Source organism: Spea bombifrons, chromosome 5, assembly GCF_027358695.1.
Source record: "Spea bombifrons isolate aSpeBom1 chromosome 5, aSpeBom1.2.pri, whole genome shotgun sequence".
NCBI classification, from domain to species: Eukaryota; Metazoa; Chordata; class Amphibia; order Anura; family Pelobatidae; genus Spea; species Spea bombifrons.
The window spans coordinates 21,382,376-21,404,725 of NC_071091.1; the positions used below are offsets into that span (position 1 = coordinate 21,382,376).

Consider the following 22,350-nt stretch of genomic DNA (forward strand, 5'->3'; position numbering starts at 1 on the left):
CCCTTGGTGATCATATTTTACTGATCTGTTATTTTATATGACTGCAGTGGTTCACATAAACATGATAATAGCAGAAACATTTTATCTTAGGAGGCATGGTGATGTCTAAATCACCTGTTGGAGAGAGTTTTCCTTGCGAGAGTTTGGGAAAGTTAGGTAAAAAATATTAAGTGGTGGATACCTCGTACACTTTATGGGACCCACAGCCCTGTAGTCCAAGCTGTCTGCATCACAATTAAGTACACAAAGTAGAACTGAAGTACAGTAGTCGAGCTACTCATGTTCAAAGGCTCTGTCACACGCCTCGTCTTTTCCCCCATATCCCATAATTACTCTCCCGTAATGGACTGCTTTATGTGGTCAGCATTCACTTCAAATGTATAATTTTGCTGTTTCAATGGAAGCATCAGCCTTTTTGCTGTGCCTGTCCATTATATTTTAAGCCACCAGCGGGCTTTGCTGATCATGAAAAGTTTCATCTTGTATCATAATTACATAGAATTATGGGCCAAGATGGAACTGCATATGACCCTCCTTTGAAATATTCGTTTATGGCTAAACTTTGCTTTTTTTTAGGCTTTCTCTTTGTGAAAAGGCACTGACGGAGTATCTGGAAACTAAACGTTTAGCTTTTCCGCGCTTCTATTTTGTTTCATCAGCAGACTTGCTTGATATTCTGTCAAATGGAACCCAGCCTAAGAAGGTATGTGTTTAACGGTGGCCTGGAAGCTTATCCTTTTCAGATTTTTCTATTTTGGCCCAATGAAAGGTATCAGCTACAACAAAAATTTCGATATTACAGCAAAGTGATAAAAAATAAATAAAATAAATATATATATAATTATGTGTGTTGGGCCTGACGAAGTGTGGCCCGCATTGCCTGTCTAGCGATTTGTCCAGTGGGGGTTGGGGGAGCTGGTGCCCACATGACAGAGCAGGGCAGCCGGGCCCAGTGTAACAGTACGGGTGGTACCCCTGGGATTTGTGGTCCGGGGTAAATTTACTAAAGGCGTTAACCTCTGAAAGTAAAAACTCCTATGTCAATGGGGCTTATTCACTAAAAAGTCAAGTGGTCAGTCAAGTTGAAGGTTAACAAATGACCAAACACAACTTCAGTTGCATGCCAGTGCATGCGAGAACGTGCCTATGAGTTGCATGTGAGAACGTGTGTTCTCATGAGAAAATATCAATTGCATGATTCACAAAATTATTTTTAATAACTTGTTTTGCTTACCCTCCCTCCCTTTTTCCCTCTACATCATGTGTTTTAATGTACCGAGAAGAGGTGAACTTGAGGATGGTGTAGACCCCAAATGGGTTAAAATGTCATGTAATGGGCTCTTATATATTCAGCCCTATAAAACAACTGCCATTAACACCAATGTCGATAGAATCACCATCTTTCCATAACATTTCCGTGTTATAATCATGGAATCAGGTTTTCTTTTACATACTGTTGGAATGTACCGTGTCATTTAGGATGATCTTATGGCTTATTTAATTAGAAGTAAAAAAAAAGTTATAACAACTCCCTGAATGGAATAGATACACTCGAAAGCTTCACTTAAGTGACGTTAACCAAAACAGGCTCTTATCTGTGGCATAATAGTCTGCATTTAAGCTACATCATTTTCTCTTCACAATAAACAGCATTGTTCTTAAACAATATTTGATATAGTTAAATATTAGAGGACTAGAAGGTTAAGCATTATTCTGCATGGAATGATGCTAGCATTCCAGCAGCCAGAGTGTTAAAGGATTGTATTACATCAGACATGTTTGTCTGCAGGAGATAACAATGTAAAATCACTGGCCCATGTCCCCATGGAGCACATGCCCTGAGCGGATGACATACATTAACAACAATAAAGACCAAACATGCCCGGGATCACAGATCAGACACATCTTATCTATCTGGATGAATAAAGCTAAACACTTAGTGTTGTTTTTCATAGTGTCAGTGACCTGGCTGTGGAAGATTGTAATGAGCTTTCCCGAGTTTCTTTAACCGTCATCCTAGTATCCTCCCTCCAGCCACAATCTGCCAGTTTGTGTGACAGCACAAGACCCATTTATTCTGTAGCTTTTCAGCTGGATAATTATGCAGAAGATTTACGCTATGCTGTTCATAAGCTGACAATGGCCATCCATCCAGACAGAATTTCTTGCTCTGAGGAATATCTGCTAGCTGGGTGTTAAACAATCAATAGTAAAACCGCAATGCCAAAGTTTACATTGGATGGGAAATTCACATTTTTTATCTTCATGTCATTAGAAGAAGTATTTTCAAAACAGAAATTTTCAAATATAGGAGAGATGTTACATCTGAGTTGGCCGAAAATGACATTAAAAGTTATTGCTCACGTTTTATTTAAGTTATTTAAGGGTGCTGTCAGGGGTGAGCCTAGCGTTAATAGTGCCTGGGTACAGTATTTTTCAGGACCCTATAACTAAAATACAAGTACATACTAGCACACGAATACCCACACACTCTATCTATACCGTAACACATACATACACCATCTTCCTCCCTTTCCTCCCTCGCACATCTAATCCTAAACTCACCACTGACACTCGAGCACCATACACTTACACTCACACCATGCAGGGACACAAACACACATGCCAACAGAATACACACACTCACACTAACACCATACACTCACACCATACACTCACACACACATATGAGGTCAATCACCCTTCAATAATCACAACTCGCCCAGTGCTGAGTAGAAACGCTACTTCCAACATTTTCTTTTTGTGAACTTTTTGTGAACTTCTTCTTCCATTATTTTAGGTGACACGCCACCTGGCCAAACTTTTCGACAACATCGCTGACCTTCAGTTTCAAGACGTTGAAAAAGAAGAGACAATTTTAGCAACAGGGATGTTTAGCAAAGAAAAAGAATTGGTTTTATTTAATGTGGCTTGCCAATGCACTGGACAGGTAATTAAATTGAGAACAAGAGGGATTGGGACAAAAACAAAGTTGTAGTTTCTAATCACTTGAAATCACATAGAATTCACTTCATTATGAAGGGCATGTTTCTGTTGGGCATACAAGGCTCAGAAAAAAAACATTACATGTTAACAAAGTATAAAAAAACTTTTCATCTATGAGCTTGCATTGTAAAAGTCCGAGCTGGACTGTTTTTATAACACCTTAGAACGATTAGCATTTTGAAAAAGCCTGGCTTGGCGGCCAGTATATTTTAAACTTAAATCTGTTTGCCTCATTGAGGTATGGCAACTTATTATTTCACCCTTTCACAACATTCCCATTAAAACGTATCATTTTGACCATCCTGTTGCCATGTAAAGTACAACCTAAACTTGGAATTGACCATTGTTCCAATCCATAAGGTGGAACACTGGCTAAAGAAAGTGGAAGAGACCATGTGTGAAAGTGTGCGCTATCACATCACAGAGGCTGTGAGTGCTTATGAGGAGAAGCCAAGAGATCAGTGGGTTTTCGACTTCCCAGCCCAGGTGGCACTGACCAGTTCTCAGATCTGGTGGACCATTGACGTTGGAATTGCCTTTGATAGATTGGAAGAAGGGTTTGAAACAGCGTTGAAGGATTTTAACAAAAAACAGGTACACATGCTGCATGTCTTCTATTCCTCAGGACCAGTTATGAGTTGACTGCTGAAGAACATTACTAGTGAACATGATTTTCATGTTTTTATGAGAGCCTAAAGCAATTGACAGTAATTGGTGTTGTAGCTCAACAACATCTAACTTTTGGTTACTCTTGTACTTCAAAGAGGCAAGCAACAAATTGCACCACAGAAAAGAAAGCACCTGTCCTGGTCACTAGTTATAGTAACACCCTTGCCTTCTTTAGTATCTGACGAGAGTATCATGCTGCCTTGGTGTCGTAATCTGAAGTTTGCGGGCCGTCTAGACCATGTTGATTTTTATACAGCATATATTCACTTATTATCTTCTTTCTTTCAGATTTCCCAGTTAAATGCCCTGATTAACATGTTAGTGGGAGAACTCTCAGCTGGCGACAGACAGAAAATTATGACAATATGTACAATAGATGTTCATGCTCGAGATGTGGTAGCAAAGCTTATTAGTCATAAGGTATGTCCTAAATCATGTTCTTAAACATCATGAACACTTAGCGTCTATCTGTATAATAGATTTTAGAAGAATGGCATGGTTTAATGTTTAGGAGTATATTATGTTTTGTTAAAGGTAACCAATTCCCAAGATTTTGCTTGGCTTTCTCAACTGCGACATCGCTGGGATGAAAAGGACAAACATTGCTTTGCCAACATATGTGATGCTCAGTTCCAGTATTCTTATGAGTATTTGGGCAATACAGCCCGACTAGTCATTACACCTTTGACTGACAGGTAAACCACTTTCATACAATGTGAACTCTGTCCAGAATATTCCTTTAACATTACATCCAATGTCACCCCTCTCTCGTGCCCATTGCAAAGTTCAGATGCACACAGTGAAAGGGTCATATGCTCAAAAGTACACAGTTTGCCAGTATTAAAGGTTATATATTGTGGTCGTGCGTGATAGATTTTCTTCTGCTTTTAGGACATACCAAGTGACAATTAAGTAAGAAGCTCAGAAGCCTTTTGATCTGTTTAATTGGAAAATATGCCACATTGGTTGTGTGTGGGAAAGGCGGATAGGAAAATTGGCAGGCTTGGACTGGCCATCTGGCAAACTTGGCTAATGCCATTGGGCAGATGCTAAATGGTGAATGTCATTTACCTTTACAGCCGTTCTGTCAAATGTGGCGCTTTAATGTGTGGCTGTTGGCGTAAAAACCCCACTATAGGCCGCCTCAGGGTAAGGGCAACAATTCCCACAATATAAGGGGTATGCTCACTTATCAGCCGCTGGCCTTAAAGTGCCAGGACCGTCTTTATTCCCAAATCTGGACCTGATAAGCGGCGACACTCACTTTACCAATGGGAGTTTGGGATCCATGGGTGTAGTTTAGATATGTTTTCATAACAGTTTTTTTTCTTCGTAAGATGCTACATTACCCTTACTCAGTCCCTGCACCTGACTATGAGTGGGGCCCCTGCTGGCCCAGCTGGGACAGGCAAAACCGAAACCACTAAGGATTTAGGGCGCGCACTTGGGGTGATGGTTTATGTTTTCAACTGCTCTGAACAGATGGATTATAAGGTAAGTGAAATGGGAAATATACTGTGTGCTTCTTCTTGTTACAAATGAACAGCGAGCGCAGTAGCATCGCCATTTGTCTTGTAGTCCGTCGGAAACATATATAAAGGCCTGGCACAGACAGGGGCCTGGGGATGTTTTGATGAGTTTAACAGAATTGCTGTTGAAGTTCTATCAGTGGTGGCGGTTCAAGTGAAAAGTATTCAAGACGCCATCCGAAACAAGAAAAACAGGCAAGTACAACATCTATCCAGAAATGATAACTTTACTTCAAATCAAAATGTAATCTTTCGCCAGGAATGCATTTCATGGCTTGTCCCTCTGCCTTTGACAGATTTCTGTTCCTGGGAGAAAACATCACATTGAAGCCATCAGTGGGAATATTTATCACTATGAATCCTGGCTACGCCGGTCGGACCGAGCTCCCTGAGAATCTCAAGGCTCTCTTCAGGCAAGCACTTGGAGCGCTTACACCACCTATTGACATTAGCTTTAATTGCAAAATTTTCCTGCATGTTCTTTACTTACCATGGTACTGAAACTGCAAAACTAAAGGATCTATGTACCTAAAAGAATAGGATACAGTGTAAAGGCACATTTATCTAGCTTTACGGGCTTTTAATTTCTCTTGAGTATATTTACTTATTGTAGTCATAACCGATTGAATGCATCTGAAACGTTAGAATTTATTGAGGTAATATATATATAAGTGCCTTCAGAGAAATTTTGCCAGGTGACATCATAAGCTGGAATAGTTTATCTAGTGGCTGCTGTTTTGCGCAATTTGTATTGTTTACACGTTTTTTCAGCTGATACATAAGTGGCCTGGTTAATAGAAATAATATATATGATAGCATGTAATAATCTTATTGCATTTAATATTGACTTTTCATTGCAGTAAAAATAGTGAATTTGAGATAAATATGATCTGTCTGGGCTTGCTCTAGGTTCTTTGTGTGTATTCCCCTTTTGGTGCATATATATGTTAGAGCAGACATTAATTGGGTTGATAAATCTTTTGAGGCCCTATTATTACTGGCAGTTTCATAGGGCTTGCCCCTTAGGCTAATGTTTGCCACCCCCAAAATACAATCCAAGAATCACAGAGTATTTGAAGAATTCAGAGCAGCTCTCCACAAAGTTCATATCCATTTAGCAGGATCTGCATAGTTCAAATGTTGCTGTAAGATGAAATAATTATTATGACAGCAGTGTTATTGTTGCATGTTGTGATGCTCTAACACACATACTAACCCTGTTCAACTCCTAGAATAGATGTTCAGTAAGACATGTAGGGTGCATGGCTGGCCATAACTTTATTTCCCTTTTTGCTGTAGACCATGCGCTATGGTTGTTCCAGACACTGAGTTGATTTGTGAGATAATGCTTGTTGCTGAAGGCTTCATTAATGCTCGACCGCTAGCCAGGAAATTTATAACGCTTTACACGCTATGCAAGGAGCTGCTTTCCAAACAGGTGAGATTATCTTATAAGGTTTAGACATGATTTACATTAATCATTGTAAATAATTATGATATGTTCTTTCCTTTTATATCTGGTACCATCTCCTTCCCACATATTAAGGATCTTGAATGCCAAGAGATGGAAATTTCTGTTGAAATGATAATTATACCCAAAAATACCAGATTCTAGTTGAGCGGCCAATTCACAAGCCCATGCCCCAACCAAGTGATTCTGATTTACATGTACTTTCTTGGGATTGGACACTTACAAATTTAATCATAAACTCCACTACAGTCTCATGTTGTGTATTTACTCTTGATTATAGATTTGGGCAGAAGCTGAAAACATTTTAACAATTTGCCAAGCCTGGGCCATGGCTTGTAATTAATTAGCAGTTATAGACAAAGTGTCTGTGTCCATGGCGCGGCTTGTAGAAGTCATTGTGTTCTTTGGGGCATTTAGTCAAGTGTCCGTCACAAAGAATGTTTCTGCCTACCCCTGCTGATTATTTCCCATCGGGCAAAATCTTTTAGCATACGGAGGTCACTGGTCTCAATGTGTCTGCACCAATTTCATACCCCAGTCCCATTCCAGACCTACTGCATTAATCACACCTCTCAAACCTGTTAATTGCAAGCATGACATCAATAAGTATTAATGTCCTTTTATGTTTTGTAGCATGTTCCATTCCCATGCACAGATTTAAAGAGAATGCTGATATTTTCTAAATAAAAATAATAATAAGTGCATATAAATTGCATTGAGGCCACAATGCCTAGCTTTGATATGTGACACTGTAGACATGCTCGATATGGCTGATTCCCACATTTTACTTCTCCCTGTAATTAGTAAAATATATCCTTATTAATATAAGTAGGTTGACTCAGGCAGCTCATTAGAATTGTAAAGAGGTATACATACATAATGATAAGGCTATTAGAGGAGATTTACATTGTTCCAACTGACACTGCAAATAGAGGCAAGCGTTGGGTGACAGTTAACCATGTAATTTTATTTTGACATAACATGTAAAGTATACACAGTTCTATCAGTCAGTTATAGTCCATCTGAGACATTAGTATTACATAACAAGTCAGTTTTCTGCCCTCTGCAAATGATATTGATGGAAAATATGTAGTCCTGGTGTGTCAGTCTTTGTGGTCCACCTAAGCAAGGTCAACCCCATCGTATTGGAAACGACGGGAGCCACCGACCTGGTGGGGGCACCGCCGCCTGGCTCTCTGCTTTGTTAGCAAGCGCATACAGAAGGGAGGTGCAGAGATATAGTTTGCCTATGGTGCTAGGAACCCTAGAGCTGGCCCATCGTGATGGATACCTTCAACACAGTATCTCACTTGACAAATCATGTTTTGTGCACTTTGCATGCATTAGGTTTTAATGACACATCTCTTGGCGCCTCATGGAGAGGATTACAAAATAAAAAGCACAAAATAATGAAAATATAATAAATGAACAACAAAACCAGCAAGTGTGGTAAGATGTAGATTGGGTCAGATGGTATTAAATTATGATGTCTTTGATGATGATCATTCAGTGAATGTTAGAAGTTAAGATAACTAAAATGTGTTGTACATTACTATTTTTCAACAAAATCTGGTGGAAGAACCCAATGCCACCAATAGGATCTGGCAGCATTGAAAGCTGAACTAGAACACGATAGTAAACCATAGATATGTGTTGTGATCCTGCATTCAATTATTTAGACAATTCTATTAAATACGGTAGTACAACCGTATAGACCCCAAACTTTCCTTCACTGAAACATTTTCCCCAGTGAAATCTAAATCCTGCTCAAGAAGCAATAACAATTTAGCTTATTTTATCCTTGCATTCATAACGCTGTGATATCTAAAATATAAATGTATTTAGGGCAAATTAACAGCAAAGTGTGCTTAAAAAATGATTTCTTTGGATCAGTATATCTGCAATTAATTTTTCAGCGATACTATTATTCACACATTTAGCCCGCAGTCATTTTTTGGAGAAGATAATTGTAGATTAAGAACGGCCCGCCATTAGCTACTAGTCAGAACATGTTATGTTTGGCATTAGCAAGCGCTTTGTATGTGTGCCATAGGTAATAAGAGCTCAGTAATACGGCAGAATATATATACGTCCTCGTTGAAGACAAGTAAAACATACTGTGCTGTGTTGCAATAGATAGTTTAAGTCATGTGACAAGAAAGCTTTGTATTTCAAAGAACAGTAGCATATTATCCCTTTACATCTACTGCAATTATAGAGTGATTAAAAAATCAGTCAAGTTCTAATGTTGAGAAAAAGTCATCATGCATGGCACAAATTAGTAATGTTTGCGATCATTTTCTTTCTAATTCATTAGTTGGGAGACATGTAGAAAAATGGTTCATATCTTCGTAAAAACAGGAAAACATACTGGGAAAAATAATATATGAAATTAGCATAGTGCTTGGCGGCTTTGCCTAGCCTTAAATTAGTCTGACATAGTGATTTGATATTGCTTGTACTCAACTAGTTAACTAGTAACCTCTTAAATACTGTCGGAACTCACTGTTGTGAACTCAGGAGGTTAATTAGTGGGTTACAGGACTCTTAGATTTACCAATGAGAATCCACCTATCATTTATTAAATTCTTAATTGGTCAATAAAAAGGGTCATATCGCTGCTTCACTTAACACCTGCTCCATAAAATATAGAACACACCATAATGATACTTGTAATATCCATGTAATTAAATTGTTAGGGTACTCAAGTGACACATTCATCTAGATCATGATTGCCAACCTATAAAAAAACAAATCTCTCTGGGCTGTGACATCATAGCGAGCTACTAGATGTTTATGGAACCAAGCGAAACCAAGCTGCTTTTATGTTTTTATATCATTTATATATATTTATACTAAAATATCAAATTCTATAATAATATACTGTATTTACTGCTCAGTCACATCTGTTATAACAACATAATGGGATGTTGTCTAGGAAACATTTTTTTTACATATACGTTTTTTACATATCCTTCCATATGTCCCTATTCTTCCTAGGAACACAAATGGTGTAGAGGACACTTACCAAGAGTTTGTTCTAATTATTACTGAAAAAAATTATTTATGGAAGAAAATGTATCAGTAATAAAGTAGGTTTGCACAAAATGGGTCTGTGTGTTTATGTATGAAAAAAAAAAATTTGTGTTCAAACAGCTAATTAGAATTCATGAGAAATTTGAATTCTAAAAATGCATGTGGACTAACTGAAAAAAAAAAAACAGTTAGGGCTTATTCAATAGAAACCGAGTTTTTCCATATAGTTCTCTCCTAATTGTATTTTTATTGTTTTGTCGATATACTTATATCTGACTTTGTATACAGGATCATTATGACTGGGGACTGCGTGCCGTGAAATCTGTCCTGGTGGTGGCAGGTTCTCTCAAACGAGGAGACAGCAAAAGACCTGAAGACCAGGTATCAAGGGCAATAGAGGCTACTAAAAATGACTGTCAATGTTTAGACAGCTTGTGTATAAGGAATACATTTATGGATTCAGTATATATTACAGGAATCTGTTATTGTGTGATTGAACATAAACACATTATTCCAGTGAGATTTCCAACAAAACCTATGTCGGCCATGTTTGTAGAACATAAAAAGGGGACAGGCAGAAGTGTCAGAATAACTGAGGTTTTAGACTAAAGCTATTATTTACTAAAATACTAACATTATCGTAATATATGCTATTATATTATGTAGTGTAATTACTTGACTCCTGAGTTTTTATTTTCCCTACTAACTGTTTAGGATAAAAGCAGTGCAAAAACTTTTCACTCCTTAGTTGCCTTAGACCACCTAACATGTCATACATGACATCTTCCTGTCTACAACGCACTGGGCAGCTACATATCCCCCATCCCAAGCTATTCCTCTTCACTAAATACTGTACCTCATATTAGTGAAGGCAAGCTTCTTGTAAAGGAAAAGTCAATTGTTTTCATAGAAGGCTACAGAAAATCAGCTATTGCCAGGAAATCCATCACAATGTTCTTTATAACATTTTAAATGTTTAATGCTCTTCTGTAATTTGTCACCCAGACTCCTTCTTTTCACGCTTACGTTAAACCCAAGGCGCTTCCATATTCGTTTTGTACCTCTTTGATCGATGAATGCAAAAATCAAACTAATGGGTAGGCTTACGGTTGTTTCAGGGAAAGAGTAAGGTTAAATTCTCACAGAAAACAGTAGAAAATAAATAAAAAAAAATTTTTAATTTTTATATGTGGGTATAATGAATATTTATTTTTATATATCTATATATACACATATATATATATATATAATTATAGGCATTTTATTTGAGATACAATAGATATGAATATTATTTGAGGTCCTCTGTAGAGCTCATGTACAACTGTCTAATTTCTATGGGTTTTTTTATTTGAAAATAAGAATGAATATCGCTTTAATTGATATTGGGGCATTTTCACTGAAGGTGTGTTTTACACTACTATGTTTTAATAATTGTATTAAACACTTTTATAATATTTTTTAATTTACATCTTTTTATTTCCTTGTTTACTTAAAAAAAATGACATTTGCTTTCCTAATGGCCTCATAAAAAATGGATCCATATACCTTCGTTTTCATTTAGGTGCTCATGAGAGCTTTAAGAGACTTCAATCTACCGAAGATCGTAACAGATGATGTGCCCATTTTCATGGGTCTAATCAGTGACCTGTTTCCAGCATTGGATGTACCTAGAAAAAGAGACCTTCCCTTTGAACAGATGGTTAAACAATCTACATTGGAGCTTCACTTGCAGCCCGAGGAGAGTTTTATTCTCAAAGTAAAAACAAAATCAATTTATTTTTCATTACCTCCCATTAAAATAAGTACAGTAAAGTTGCAATAAACTTGAAGGTTAACTTTTATTACAATTTTTTTAAGTGACAATAAAGTATGCACTTTGACTTCCCAAGGGTTACCTATATTTTTATTTTATGTTATTTTTGTGATAATTTGAAACTCATAAAAAAACCATGATAACTGTCACTGTTTGCTTAAATGTGTAACAAACGCAATTATATATATATATATATATATATATATATATATATATATATATATATATACATTACCCACTGTTTTGTCAAGGAATAGAAGATTCTATATTTTTTTCTCTGAAACGTCATTTATTCATTATATTCTGTTATATAATAATTGGATTGCTGCCCTTTTTTATAGATGTGTGTAATGTCATGTGTTAATGTATCAGTGGTCTGCTGTCCAGTTCAGACTTTTAGTTACTATTATGATTGAATTAATTTACTAAGCAATTATTAAGGCACATTACCTTTGGTTAAATTTAGTATTCAATCTCAGACCACGTTTGTTGCCTTTGCACGGTACAGGTTGTCCAGCTGGAAGAGCTGCTCGCTGTACGTCATTCTGTCTTTGTGGTCGGAAATGCAGGAACAGGAAAAAGCAAGGTACAGCATGTTAAATGTGATTTCTTTATTACTTATATAAGTCACAATTTTACTAAGGGTACACAAAGTAACAGCCTCACCAATGAAGAATACATAGTAAAACTCTGTGAGTACTTTAATATGCATTCTTTAAGTAAAAATAGGACCTTTAAGAGAAGCTGCAGTGGGACATCTCCTCCATGGTCTCATGTTTCACGTCACTGATTGGCTGCTTGATGCCAATCCCATTAGAACCCGCCCCCTATCACTCACCGAGCCAGAGCAGTGAGTATACTCTCCTGCTGCTCAATGATGGATGGGGTGCTTCCATCATCTTTTCTTGAAACCCAAATTATACATTTCTTTGACCATCTTGCTAACTAAAAACACAATGCTTTTCAACAGCTCAGGTTGTCATTTTATGGAAAAAGAGTCTTAGCCATTGAAACTATTCATAAAGCTTACAGTATCTGCAGTCTCTGCAGTCGGTTAGAAGGAAGTCAACATCAACATTACATCAATGATCAAGTTCTGGGATCTATTTTTTTTTTTTGGATTATGGTCATCCATCTTCAGTCGTTAACATCACATTTTCTGTGATACTTATAGATTTTCAAACCTGAGTTCACCTGAAAGCTGTAAATTCTACACTCTAGACATACCTCCAAAAAGCGACCTGTCCAGTGCCTGTCTTTGCCCCCAGGGGGTCATGTAATTTGATTATTAGCCTACAGTTAATTAAACAGCTTTCGCAATAACGCTGCAATCCAAGTAAGACCAATTTGCCAACCAAAGGCTGAAGCAAATAGATTTTTCTACATGTATTAAAGAAATTCAATGCTCCACAGAACTCAACAAGCTTTTTCTGTTGAACTGTACTGCGTGCACCAAAATTTTTCACGTTTTTCAATGAAAATCACTAATACACCAATTACTGTGTGAAATAAATCGCACAGTACGCTGCCATTTCAAGCAGACAACCCCTATCCAGAAAAATAACTGCATTTTTAAAGTGTCAGAATGTAAGTAGTTAAACAATAGTGAATATCAGAGCTGGTAAAAATAGATGTTATTAAAGTTACATGGATTTTCCACCTAAGTAGACAATAACAATTTATATTTGAAGCTATTTTAATTTCACATAAATTGGCCTTGGAAAGTGTGAAAGAACCTAACCCGCAATTTGTGACTTCATTCCAGAACTGGCTTTGTGACAGTTATTTGTATAATCCCTTTTCTTGCACCCATACAATACTACAATACTCCTGTACTTATTCTCTTTCATCACAACTCATTACCATTCCTTCCTTCTGTATACTTAATTGCTTTCATTCTCCTCCAAACGTCTTGATAATTACTGATGCTTTCGATCAAGAACTAATTGGATATTAATGCATTGCTGGAATATAAATGAAATATTGAGTAAAAACTGTATTTTCTAGAATGATATTCAAAAATGATTCATATTTTCCCCCAGGTATTGAAAGCTTTGAATAGGACGTATATAAACAGCAAGCGGAAACCCGTGTGGAATGATCTGAACCCGAAAGCAGTTACTACTGATGAACTTTTTGGCTTCATTCATCCTGCTACAAGAGAATGGAAAGATGGTATCTATCTATCTAGGGCCATTCTAGACAATTTCCTTAATTTTTACGAAAGTATGTTTATTAATTCATGGGGAAACAGCAAACTGTATCTTGAAAATGTATGGGTAAGCGAACCACCCTAGCAAGGTCTTCTTTCTCCGGATGGGGATAAAAGGGCTGTAACTGTTAAGTTAATGCACCATTCTGTAGGTAACCCATTATGTTTATTTTAGGACTTTTGTCATCTCTTATGAGGGAACAGGCCAATCTTTCTCATGATAGTCCAAAGTGGATTGTTCTTGATGGTGACATAGACCCAATGTGGATTGAATCACTTAATACTGTTATGGATGATAATAAGGTAAGCTAAACTCTGGGCTATACTCTTTGATACAAGTATAATACCCATTTTTGTATTACTGCAGACATTTGGAAGGGTACTTTTATTCTAATCCGTATATTCAATGTTTTTTTGCCTATGACGTTCATGGCCTTTAAGTCATGATTAGCTTTGCCTTGAAATTCTAGTAATTATGACAATATCATTTTTATTCATATACCTATATATACATTGTATGCTGCAGCATTGCCACAATGGACTATGCATACTGTTTGGATTTAAATATATTCCCTGCTGCCAACAATAAACCATTATATATTGTTAGTTTTTAAAAATTGATCACTCCAATCTTAAATGAAACTTCACATTTCCTGTAGTAAAAACTAAATACCAATACCACAGGTCAAAAAACTGAATACATATTTTATTTTTTTTTTTCCCATTTAATATTTGCATAGAAAATGTACCTATTTTGTATCCATATTTGTATTACATATTTTTACTTAGGTCTTGACACTTGCCAGCAATGAGAGAATTCCATTGACTCCAACCATGCGTTTGCTCTTTGAGATCCACCATTTAAGGACAGCCACACCTGCCACGGTTTCCAGAGCAGGGATTCTGTATGTTAATCCTCAAGATCTTGGTTGGAGCCCGTAAGTAAGGCGCGGATTACAATATCTTGTTATAATATAATTGTGTTTTTGAATTCTAAAACCATATTTTTTATTACCATAAAGTAATTGTTTTTTCACAATTTGTTCATGTCATTTCAAATCTAATTCTACCCGAAACGGGAATATCATCTCATCACCAGTACTATTCATCATTGCTCAAAGGGAAGTAGCGCTTGAAGTACTTGCTTAATAATCTCAAATTAATTACTCTACTTCAGCCTTCATTATTTTTTAAGTGTTTGTATGTATATATATATATATATATATATATATATATATATATATATAATATATATATATTATATATTATATAATATATATTACATATATATATATATATATAATATATATTATATAATATTACATCTATATTATATAATATATATTACATATATATAATATATAATATATAATATTATATATAATATATACCGGTATATTATTATTATTTAAAATAATAGTAATGAAAGCATAAAATGAAATATCGACACAATGTGGCCCATCTGCATCATTAGATGATATTTCATATGCCTGAAAAGCCACAAGTAATTTTATCTGTGTTACTGACTATAAATATATGGAATGTTACATCACAACTCAAGGACACCTGAAACATGGCAGCAAGTGGATGTAGAATGAGCACCTGTGGTTTAGTTAAAGATGGCATCTTTATGGCTTTGCGTATGCTTTGGCATCTTTATGGCTTCAACCATTTCTTTTTGACAGATATGTGGCCAGCTGGATTGAAACCAGAAGTAACCAAACTGAAAAGGCTAATCTCACTATTCTTTTTGACAAGTACGTCCCATCATGCCTGGACCAGTTCAGGGCAGGGATTTTTAAAACCGTCACCCCGATTTCAGATAACAGTATGGTGCAGGTAGGAAAACATTATTTAAATATTTTAAAATGCTCAGGGTTCCATTTCTAGCTTTTAATGATTTTTCCAGGGCACTAACTTTTTCTTCGCTTTACTTATCTACCACAGACACTTTGTTCTCTGCTAGACTGCCTTTTAACCCCGGAAAATGTTCCTCCTGACTCGAGCAAAGACCTCCACGAGTTATACTTTGTGTTTGCATGCATCTGGGCATTTGGTGGAGCACTGCATAGAGACCAGGTTTGATTGAACATTTTTTATCTTCATCTGGTTCCCCTCTGTCGGGAATGTGTAGCAAGCTGCTACTGTCTAGCTGGAACACTTGGGCCCTAAAGATATATATTTGCCTAGATGTAAATAGTTAAATATTAGTGGCTTGAAGGAAATAAACTAATTATGCATTGTCTTTCTGCACTTAAAACCTTAAAAAAAAGTCCAAAACCAGTTATTAATTAAAAAAAAAGAACTTTGCACACTATTAATTTACTGTAGAAGATATTTGTTTTTACTTCAGTAACTCATATCATTATTGAACATTTTTCCATTCTATTTTCTCATTCTTTTTAATACCCAATAAAGTAAAAAACAAAGACTACTGTAGCTTCTGTTGTCAAAAGGGAAAATATAAGATCTGAAACAATGCAAAACTGAACCACTGAAGACAAACTGTATTTTGTCTTAAACTGTAGTTTTAAAATCACCATAATATGGAGAATGGATTTGTATTGGTCCAAGAGAAAATGACGTCTTTAGTTAAAGTTGATACCTTTAATTGGTACTAACAGAGAAAATGGCAATTGAGACCTCAACTGTCTCTTCTTCAGATGGAACCATTGTATTTAATATTCTGAGGTCCAAAAAACATGTGCGACTATACACCTTTTTCAATGTTGGCCCAGTGAAAGGTATAAGATCAACCAAAGACACAATCGCCGTAATTAATACATATTAAAATACATCCATTCTCTGTAATAGTTTCCAAAAGCTATCCAAGCAGAGGTTCTAATAATAAATGTATAAATTAAATTGTTAACACGTTCTTACATGTAATTGTAACTGAGGTGTGCCTTTCAGCTGGTGGATTACAGAGCTGATTTCAGTAGATGGTGGATAAAAGAAATGAAAACTGTGAAGTTCCCATTGCAAGGAAGCATTTTTGATTATTACCTGGACAATAAAACCAGGAGGTTCATGCCATGGAGTGACAAGGTCCCCAATTTTCAAATGGATCCAGATACCCCACTGCAGGTAGGAAAAGCAAAATGTGTCATGTGAATGACACGAGGTTCAATCCTTACAACAACTATAAGAATATTGGGACCTATACATTTATAAAGTGTTCATTTGATGTCATCCAATGCCAAGTTACAGTACATGGTACTAGATGATTGGAATTAAAATATGTTCTGTGTGTTAATAATCATATAGGTGAAAAAATAGGTCTTGCTTTGTGTCTCTGTGGGATCATTCTGAATGAAATGATCTTGAAACTAAAGTCGAAGGATCTAATAATGATCAATGTGAAAACCACTACTTATGAGATGTTAAGAGATATTATGGATCAAGTCACCTGCACTCATAAGCAGGGATTTCAATGATGATATACTAAGGAGGATGTGATTAAATTAGAGTAGTTTACAAACTAGTCGGCTTAATTGTGCATGACTTGAGAATTTAACACTTCACCCTTAAGACCTTGAGATTGGGGTCAGTTCCCAGGTTTGGTCAAACTCCCCTTTGATATTGGAAGTGGAAAGTGTCTTCTAAAGTCCGTCCCTTATGTATGACATACGACATGTATCTTGGAAAGGTTTATAATATAACAATCAATTTAATTGATTTAATTAAATGTATAATACAATTATTAGTATTTTTAGTTGACAAAAAATGATTTTCCTAATGGTTCCAACAAAGCCAGCGAGGGATTACCCTCTGTGATTGCCGGCACGGGTATGGATTTCCTGATTGTCTTTCTGTGAATCCTTTATACTCCTGCAGGCAGTTTTTGTTCATACAGCTGAAACCACTTGCCTTGGATATTTTACGGATCTCCTGATACAAAAATCCAAGCCAGTTTTGCTTGTTGGGGGAGCAGGAGTGGGAAAGACCGTGTTCCTGAGCGACAGACTGGCTTCTCTGTCTGATCTGTACCTTATATCCAAAGTGCCCTTCAACTATTATACTACATCAGCTGCTCTACAAAGTAAGTGGAACACTAGCCAAAGCCTTCTGGTGTCAACATCACACCTAGTTTTTAATACATTTTAATACATTTAGTTTTGCTTGCTACACTAAAATAAAAAAGATAAATAAAAGAATGATAATACAATTCTATTGCGTATACTTGATTTTTTTTTGACTTTGGCTCCTTACTTTATAAAATGTATTAAATTATAATTAGAGAACCAGATGGGTTAACAATGTAACTTGATGGCCTGTTTTACCTTGTACATAATTGCCTCTATTTCAGGGATTCTTGAAAAGGCTTTAGAGAAGAAAGCGGGACGGAACTATGGCCCAATAGGAAATAAAAGGCTTGTTTACTTCATTGATGATATGAATATGCCTGAAGTTGATAAATATGGAACTGTTCAGCCTCATGCCTTGATCCGGCAACATATTGATTATGGACACTGGTAAACAATGTTCGATTGTTTCGTTGGGGTCTCTTTCTTGTTATCTGAGATTATTACAAATGCACGGAAGAGGAACTCTTTGTTGAATACTTAATTTGTACAAATCCAAATGCATAAGCCTAATCATTTTTCTCATAGGTACGATAGGCAAAAGATGACTCTAAAGGAAATTCACAACTGCCAATATGTTGCTTGTATGAATCCAACCTCTGGAAGCTTCACCATTAATCAGCGGTTACAGGTAGGTGTTAGAAAGGAGAAATAACCTGTCGACAGTTATGCATTTCCAAAGAGCCTGGTCAAACTCTAAGCCATATTAACCAGAATTTATTCCAAAATAGGATTCTTATAAGATTTATATTAATTGTATTAAGGACTCCTAATGGTCAGCTAGGTGTTAAAATACTTTTAGCGGCAGTAAAATAGGATGTAGATATTATGTTTTTCCATGTGATTTAATATCTTACAATCATCTTAACCAGCACTGGACAGAATGTATAGAACATATTATAGAGGAACAATGTCTCTGTACAACTAGATTAACACGTATATTCTCACTTTGTTGCCTCTTTAGAGACATTTTGCAGTGTTTGCCGTTAATTTCCCTACAAGCGATGCCTTAGAAGCAATCTTTTCCAAGATCCTGAGTTTTCACTTCCAGCGATATTCTTTCAGCCCACCCATCCTGAGAACTGGCCCAGCATTGATTCAGGCCGCAATGTGGCTCAACCAAAAGATGGTCCAGAACTTCCTTCCAACAGCTATTAAATTTCATTATATTTTTAACTTAAGGGATATCGCCAACGTATTCCAAGTATGTAAAATACTTTTACCTATCATTGAGCTTTAATTCTCTCTCACCATTAAAACGTTTTCATACTCTCTCCTCTGTGTTGTACGACTCTCTAATTCTATTATTTTTGACAATCCACTTTCACTAAAGTTGTGGCTTTTCTGCAATAACCTCAATACCTTCTTCTTGCTTTCTTGGATAACTTATTCTCAACCCACTTTAGTCTTCTTACCAAAGATTGGCCCTCTTTGCCTCTTATCCTTTTCCTCAATACTTGTCTCACCCTTCAATTCCTGTGGTCCAATATTCTGACCTTCAGTGCTTTTGACAATGTATGTAGCGTATAATATAAATATAAATATATATATTATATTAAGTTGAAAGGCAAATTTACTTATATACATAGGATATAAAGAAGGGAAAACTAAATTGTTGGTTCAGATGATAAATCTATGAATTCTATTTAATTCCACATAGTTACACACACACACATGGATAGGTATACATGTTGATTTGTTGCTTTTCATAAGCGTGTTTATAGATTTTAAAGTACAGTTAGTATGTATATATGAAATGTGAGTGTACAGTATGTATTGGAAACCCATTTTCTGCAGAACCCCCATATTTATTTTTTCCCGTTTTGTTGCTGCTCTCCTTTTGTGGAAACTGATTGCTTCTGGCAGCCATTCAGGAAATATTAGGATAATCATTTCACCATTTTTAACAACAGTGGTCATAGACACTTGCTTTAAAATGCAAAGTTAACGACAAGATTACATCATGCTAAAAGTGGTACAATTTCAGTAACATTTCATCCAAAATTATATTTCTAAACACTTTGAGTGTCGAAATAAGTCATTTTGGTGTTATTATCATTTACTTTTCAGGGAATTTTGTTTGCTACCCCTGATTGTCTCAAACAGCCAAATGATCTGGTGGCCCTGTGGCTACATGAATCCTCTCGTGTTTATGGGGACGTGTTGGTGGAAATGAAGGATTATGATCTGTTTAAGAGGATTCTGCATGATACCGCACGCAGATATTTTGAAGTAAGGAAAATGTTGTCATTCGTTTTTGTGTTAGAACCGGTACACAACGCATATCATCTCGTTGAGCTGCCCCAATAGGTCTCAAGTGTAACTTTCTCCTAGCGTCTCCATAACGCAAGTATTTACATTTACTACACAAGCATGTTGATGAATTATTATGGACATATGACCCACCTATGCTAATAATGATCCCTTTTTCATGGACCTGCCCTTATACTGAAAAGGTCCTGCCGAGTGTAAATAGCTGCACAGGGTACCATGTAATCAGACGTCTTTTAAGCATCCAGAAATTAATAAAAAATATCAGTTTTATTTATTTGATCTTTTATTTTTATTGTATTGTCAGAAACAAAAAACAAATTGACGGGGTAAATCAATTTAGTCTTTTGTGCTTTCCTGTTTAATGTAGGATCTAGACGACCAAGTCCTGTCTCGACAGCCTCTCATATTGTGTCACTTCGCCAATGGGGTTGGTGCTCCTTCTTATTTGCCGGTGCAAAGCTGGGACTCCCTGCGGAAAACCCTTGTAGAGGCTCTGGACAGCTACAACGAACTCAATGCTGCAATGGACCTTGTGTTGTTTGAAGATGCAATGCAACATGTGTGAGTGATATTAGCTAATCATCAGTTGCATCCATTATTCAAAACACCTACTTTTACTAAATGTTGAGACTATGTTGAGTCAGCATATATATTTCGCCATTTATAACTGTTCTTTTTAGGGTATGGATCACTAAGTAAGAGGTCTCAGTTGTGATTCTCATGTTCTTTTCCATTCCTAGGTGTCGAATTAGCCGCATTTTAGAATCTCCACGGGGTTATGCTCTACTAATTGGTGTAGGTGGTAGCGGCAAGCAAAGTCTGTCTAAATTAGCTGCCTTCATCAGCTCCTTTGAAGTCTTTCAAATCACTTTAAAGAATGGATATGGTATCCAAGATCTGAAGGTAAACTAACATTTCAGATGATGTCTGGTTTCTAATAAACATATTACCTCGGACTTCCTTTTTTTACTTATTTCTCCATTTGACCAGGCAGTACTTGTTCTTTTGTGCAGATGTTTTTCTAGGTAACAAAAGTGTAAAAAATAAATAAAAAAAAGGTCAATGTTACTTTATGGATCCTCATTTTTAAGCAAAACAAACTGGTTCTATAGAATTACAAACACATCTTTATCTCAACACTTTTTAGTTAACATCCCCTGTTCAATATTGAAGATACAGGGACAGGTCAGGTGGACAAATTCACCAAGGGCTTGTGATTTTTATACCTGTCTCAACATTCTAACTAATTGTCTTTTTCTCCGTTAGGTGGATCTTGCCAATTTGTACATCAGGACAGGAGCCAAGAACATGCCCACTGTGTTTTTGCTGACAGATGCCCAGGTTCCAGATGAACGCTTCCTTGTTCTGATTAATGACTTGTTGGCATCAGGTGATTAAACTACCCATTTCTTGAAATATTTTTTCCTATCGATCCGGAGTTACAGTGAACTTTGAAGAAGCACGAGTTTGTGTGAATTATACTGGTAACACAGACTGAACTTATTGTATTGAAGATACATTTGTGCATATACACCACATGTTTTTACATATATGCAGTTTTTCACACGGTGTGTAATACAGATTGTAAATGATGGTTAACTATAAATCTGAAGTACATACTATTTACTAGTTTCTTAAATATCTTTTAAAATGAATATCAGGATGAAATGACTAATCTACATGACATAACACTGCTAGTTGATCTCTAGCTTAGAGAGCCAGGCCCGGGAAGTCTGATATGGCTGCTTTTCCTTTGGACAGCTTAGCTGTTGATCTTTCATTAATGGCAAAAACAAAACAACTTTGAAGTATTACAAAGTGTAGGAGAAAGATCTAGGATGACTAGAAGTGCCTGTTCTTAAGGTTGGTATTCTAAAACAAAAGGTTCCGGGTCACCCAGCTTTGTCCTGTCATTCACGGTTTTATAGACTTCGGATTTCCACTTCCTTATACACAGAGAGCAAACATGGAATGAAGTGACCATTGCTGATGCATCCTTTGTCAAGTTGTCAGGAACCATGTTGTGAGCTTGGCACAACCCTGTTAAAAATCGGCTCTGTCTCCTACTAGGGGACAGCCCAAAAAAAAGGAATTATTGTGGGTCAAGAATGAGGTTGAACTTAGGTTTTTCCCCCAACCTAAATCCAAGGTTAAGGCCAATTGATCATTAGAAATCCATTTTGCAATTATGTTACACAGCTAGAAATTTCCTTGTTTTCCACGAAAACAGCTAAATGACCCCAAACCTTTGAATG

The 22,350-nt window shown here is 36.3% G+C and overlaps 1 protein-coding gene across 1 annotated transcript in view; it reads left to right on the forward strand.

The window, feature by feature from the left end:
• DNAH11 (dynein axonemal heavy chain 11) overlaps nucleotides 1-22,350 on the forward strand; it is a 94,972-nt gene that overhangs the window by 29,631 nt on the left and 42,991 nt on the right. Inside the window, exons 28-53 of the mRNA XM_053466806.1 lie at nucleotides 577-703; nucleotides 2,801-2,950; nucleotides 3,367-3,600; nucleotides 3,964-4,095; nucleotides 4,210-4,370; nucleotides 5,013-5,169; nucleotides 5,254-5,399; nucleotides 5,501-5,617; nucleotides 6,504-6,642; nucleotides 10,000-10,092; nucleotides 11,273-11,467; nucleotides 12,033-12,110; nucleotides 13,567-13,699; nucleotides 13,912-14,039; nucleotides 14,526-14,674; nucleotides 15,422-15,575; nucleotides 15,684-15,815; nucleotides 16,650-16,823; nucleotides 17,574-17,778; nucleotides 18,046-18,211; nucleotides 18,350-18,452; nucleotides 18,786-19,025; nucleotides 19,892-20,053; nucleotides 20,463-20,656; nucleotides 20,836-20,998; nucleotides 21,362-21,485. Of these exons, the coding sequence (XP_053322781.1) occupies nucleotides 577-703; nucleotides 2,801-2,950; nucleotides 3,367-3,600; nucleotides 3,964-4,095; nucleotides 4,210-4,370; nucleotides 5,013-5,169; nucleotides 5,254-5,399; nucleotides 5,501-5,617; nucleotides 6,504-6,642; nucleotides 10,000-10,092; nucleotides 11,273-11,467; nucleotides 12,033-12,110; nucleotides 13,567-13,699; nucleotides 13,912-14,039; nucleotides 14,526-14,674; nucleotides 15,422-15,575; nucleotides 15,684-15,815; nucleotides 16,650-16,823; nucleotides 17,574-17,778; nucleotides 18,046-18,211; nucleotides 18,350-18,452; nucleotides 18,786-19,025; nucleotides 19,892-20,053; nucleotides 20,463-20,656; nucleotides 20,836-20,998; nucleotides 21,362-21,485 (3,956 nt within the window). The remainder of the gene's footprint in view (nucleotides 1-576; nucleotides 704-2,800; nucleotides 2,951-3,366; nucleotides 3,601-3,963; nucleotides 4,096-4,209; nucleotides 4,371-5,012; nucleotides 5,170-5,253; nucleotides 5,400-5,500; nucleotides 5,618-6,503; nucleotides 6,643-9,999; nucleotides 10,093-11,272; nucleotides 11,468-12,032; nucleotides 12,111-13,566; nucleotides 13,700-13,911; nucleotides 14,040-14,525; nucleotides 14,675-15,421; nucleotides 15,576-15,683; nucleotides 15,816-16,649; nucleotides 16,824-17,573; nucleotides 17,779-18,045; nucleotides 18,212-18,349; nucleotides 18,453-18,785; nucleotides 19,026-19,891; nucleotides 20,054-20,462; nucleotides 20,657-20,835; nucleotides 20,999-21,361; nucleotides 21,486-22,350) is intronic.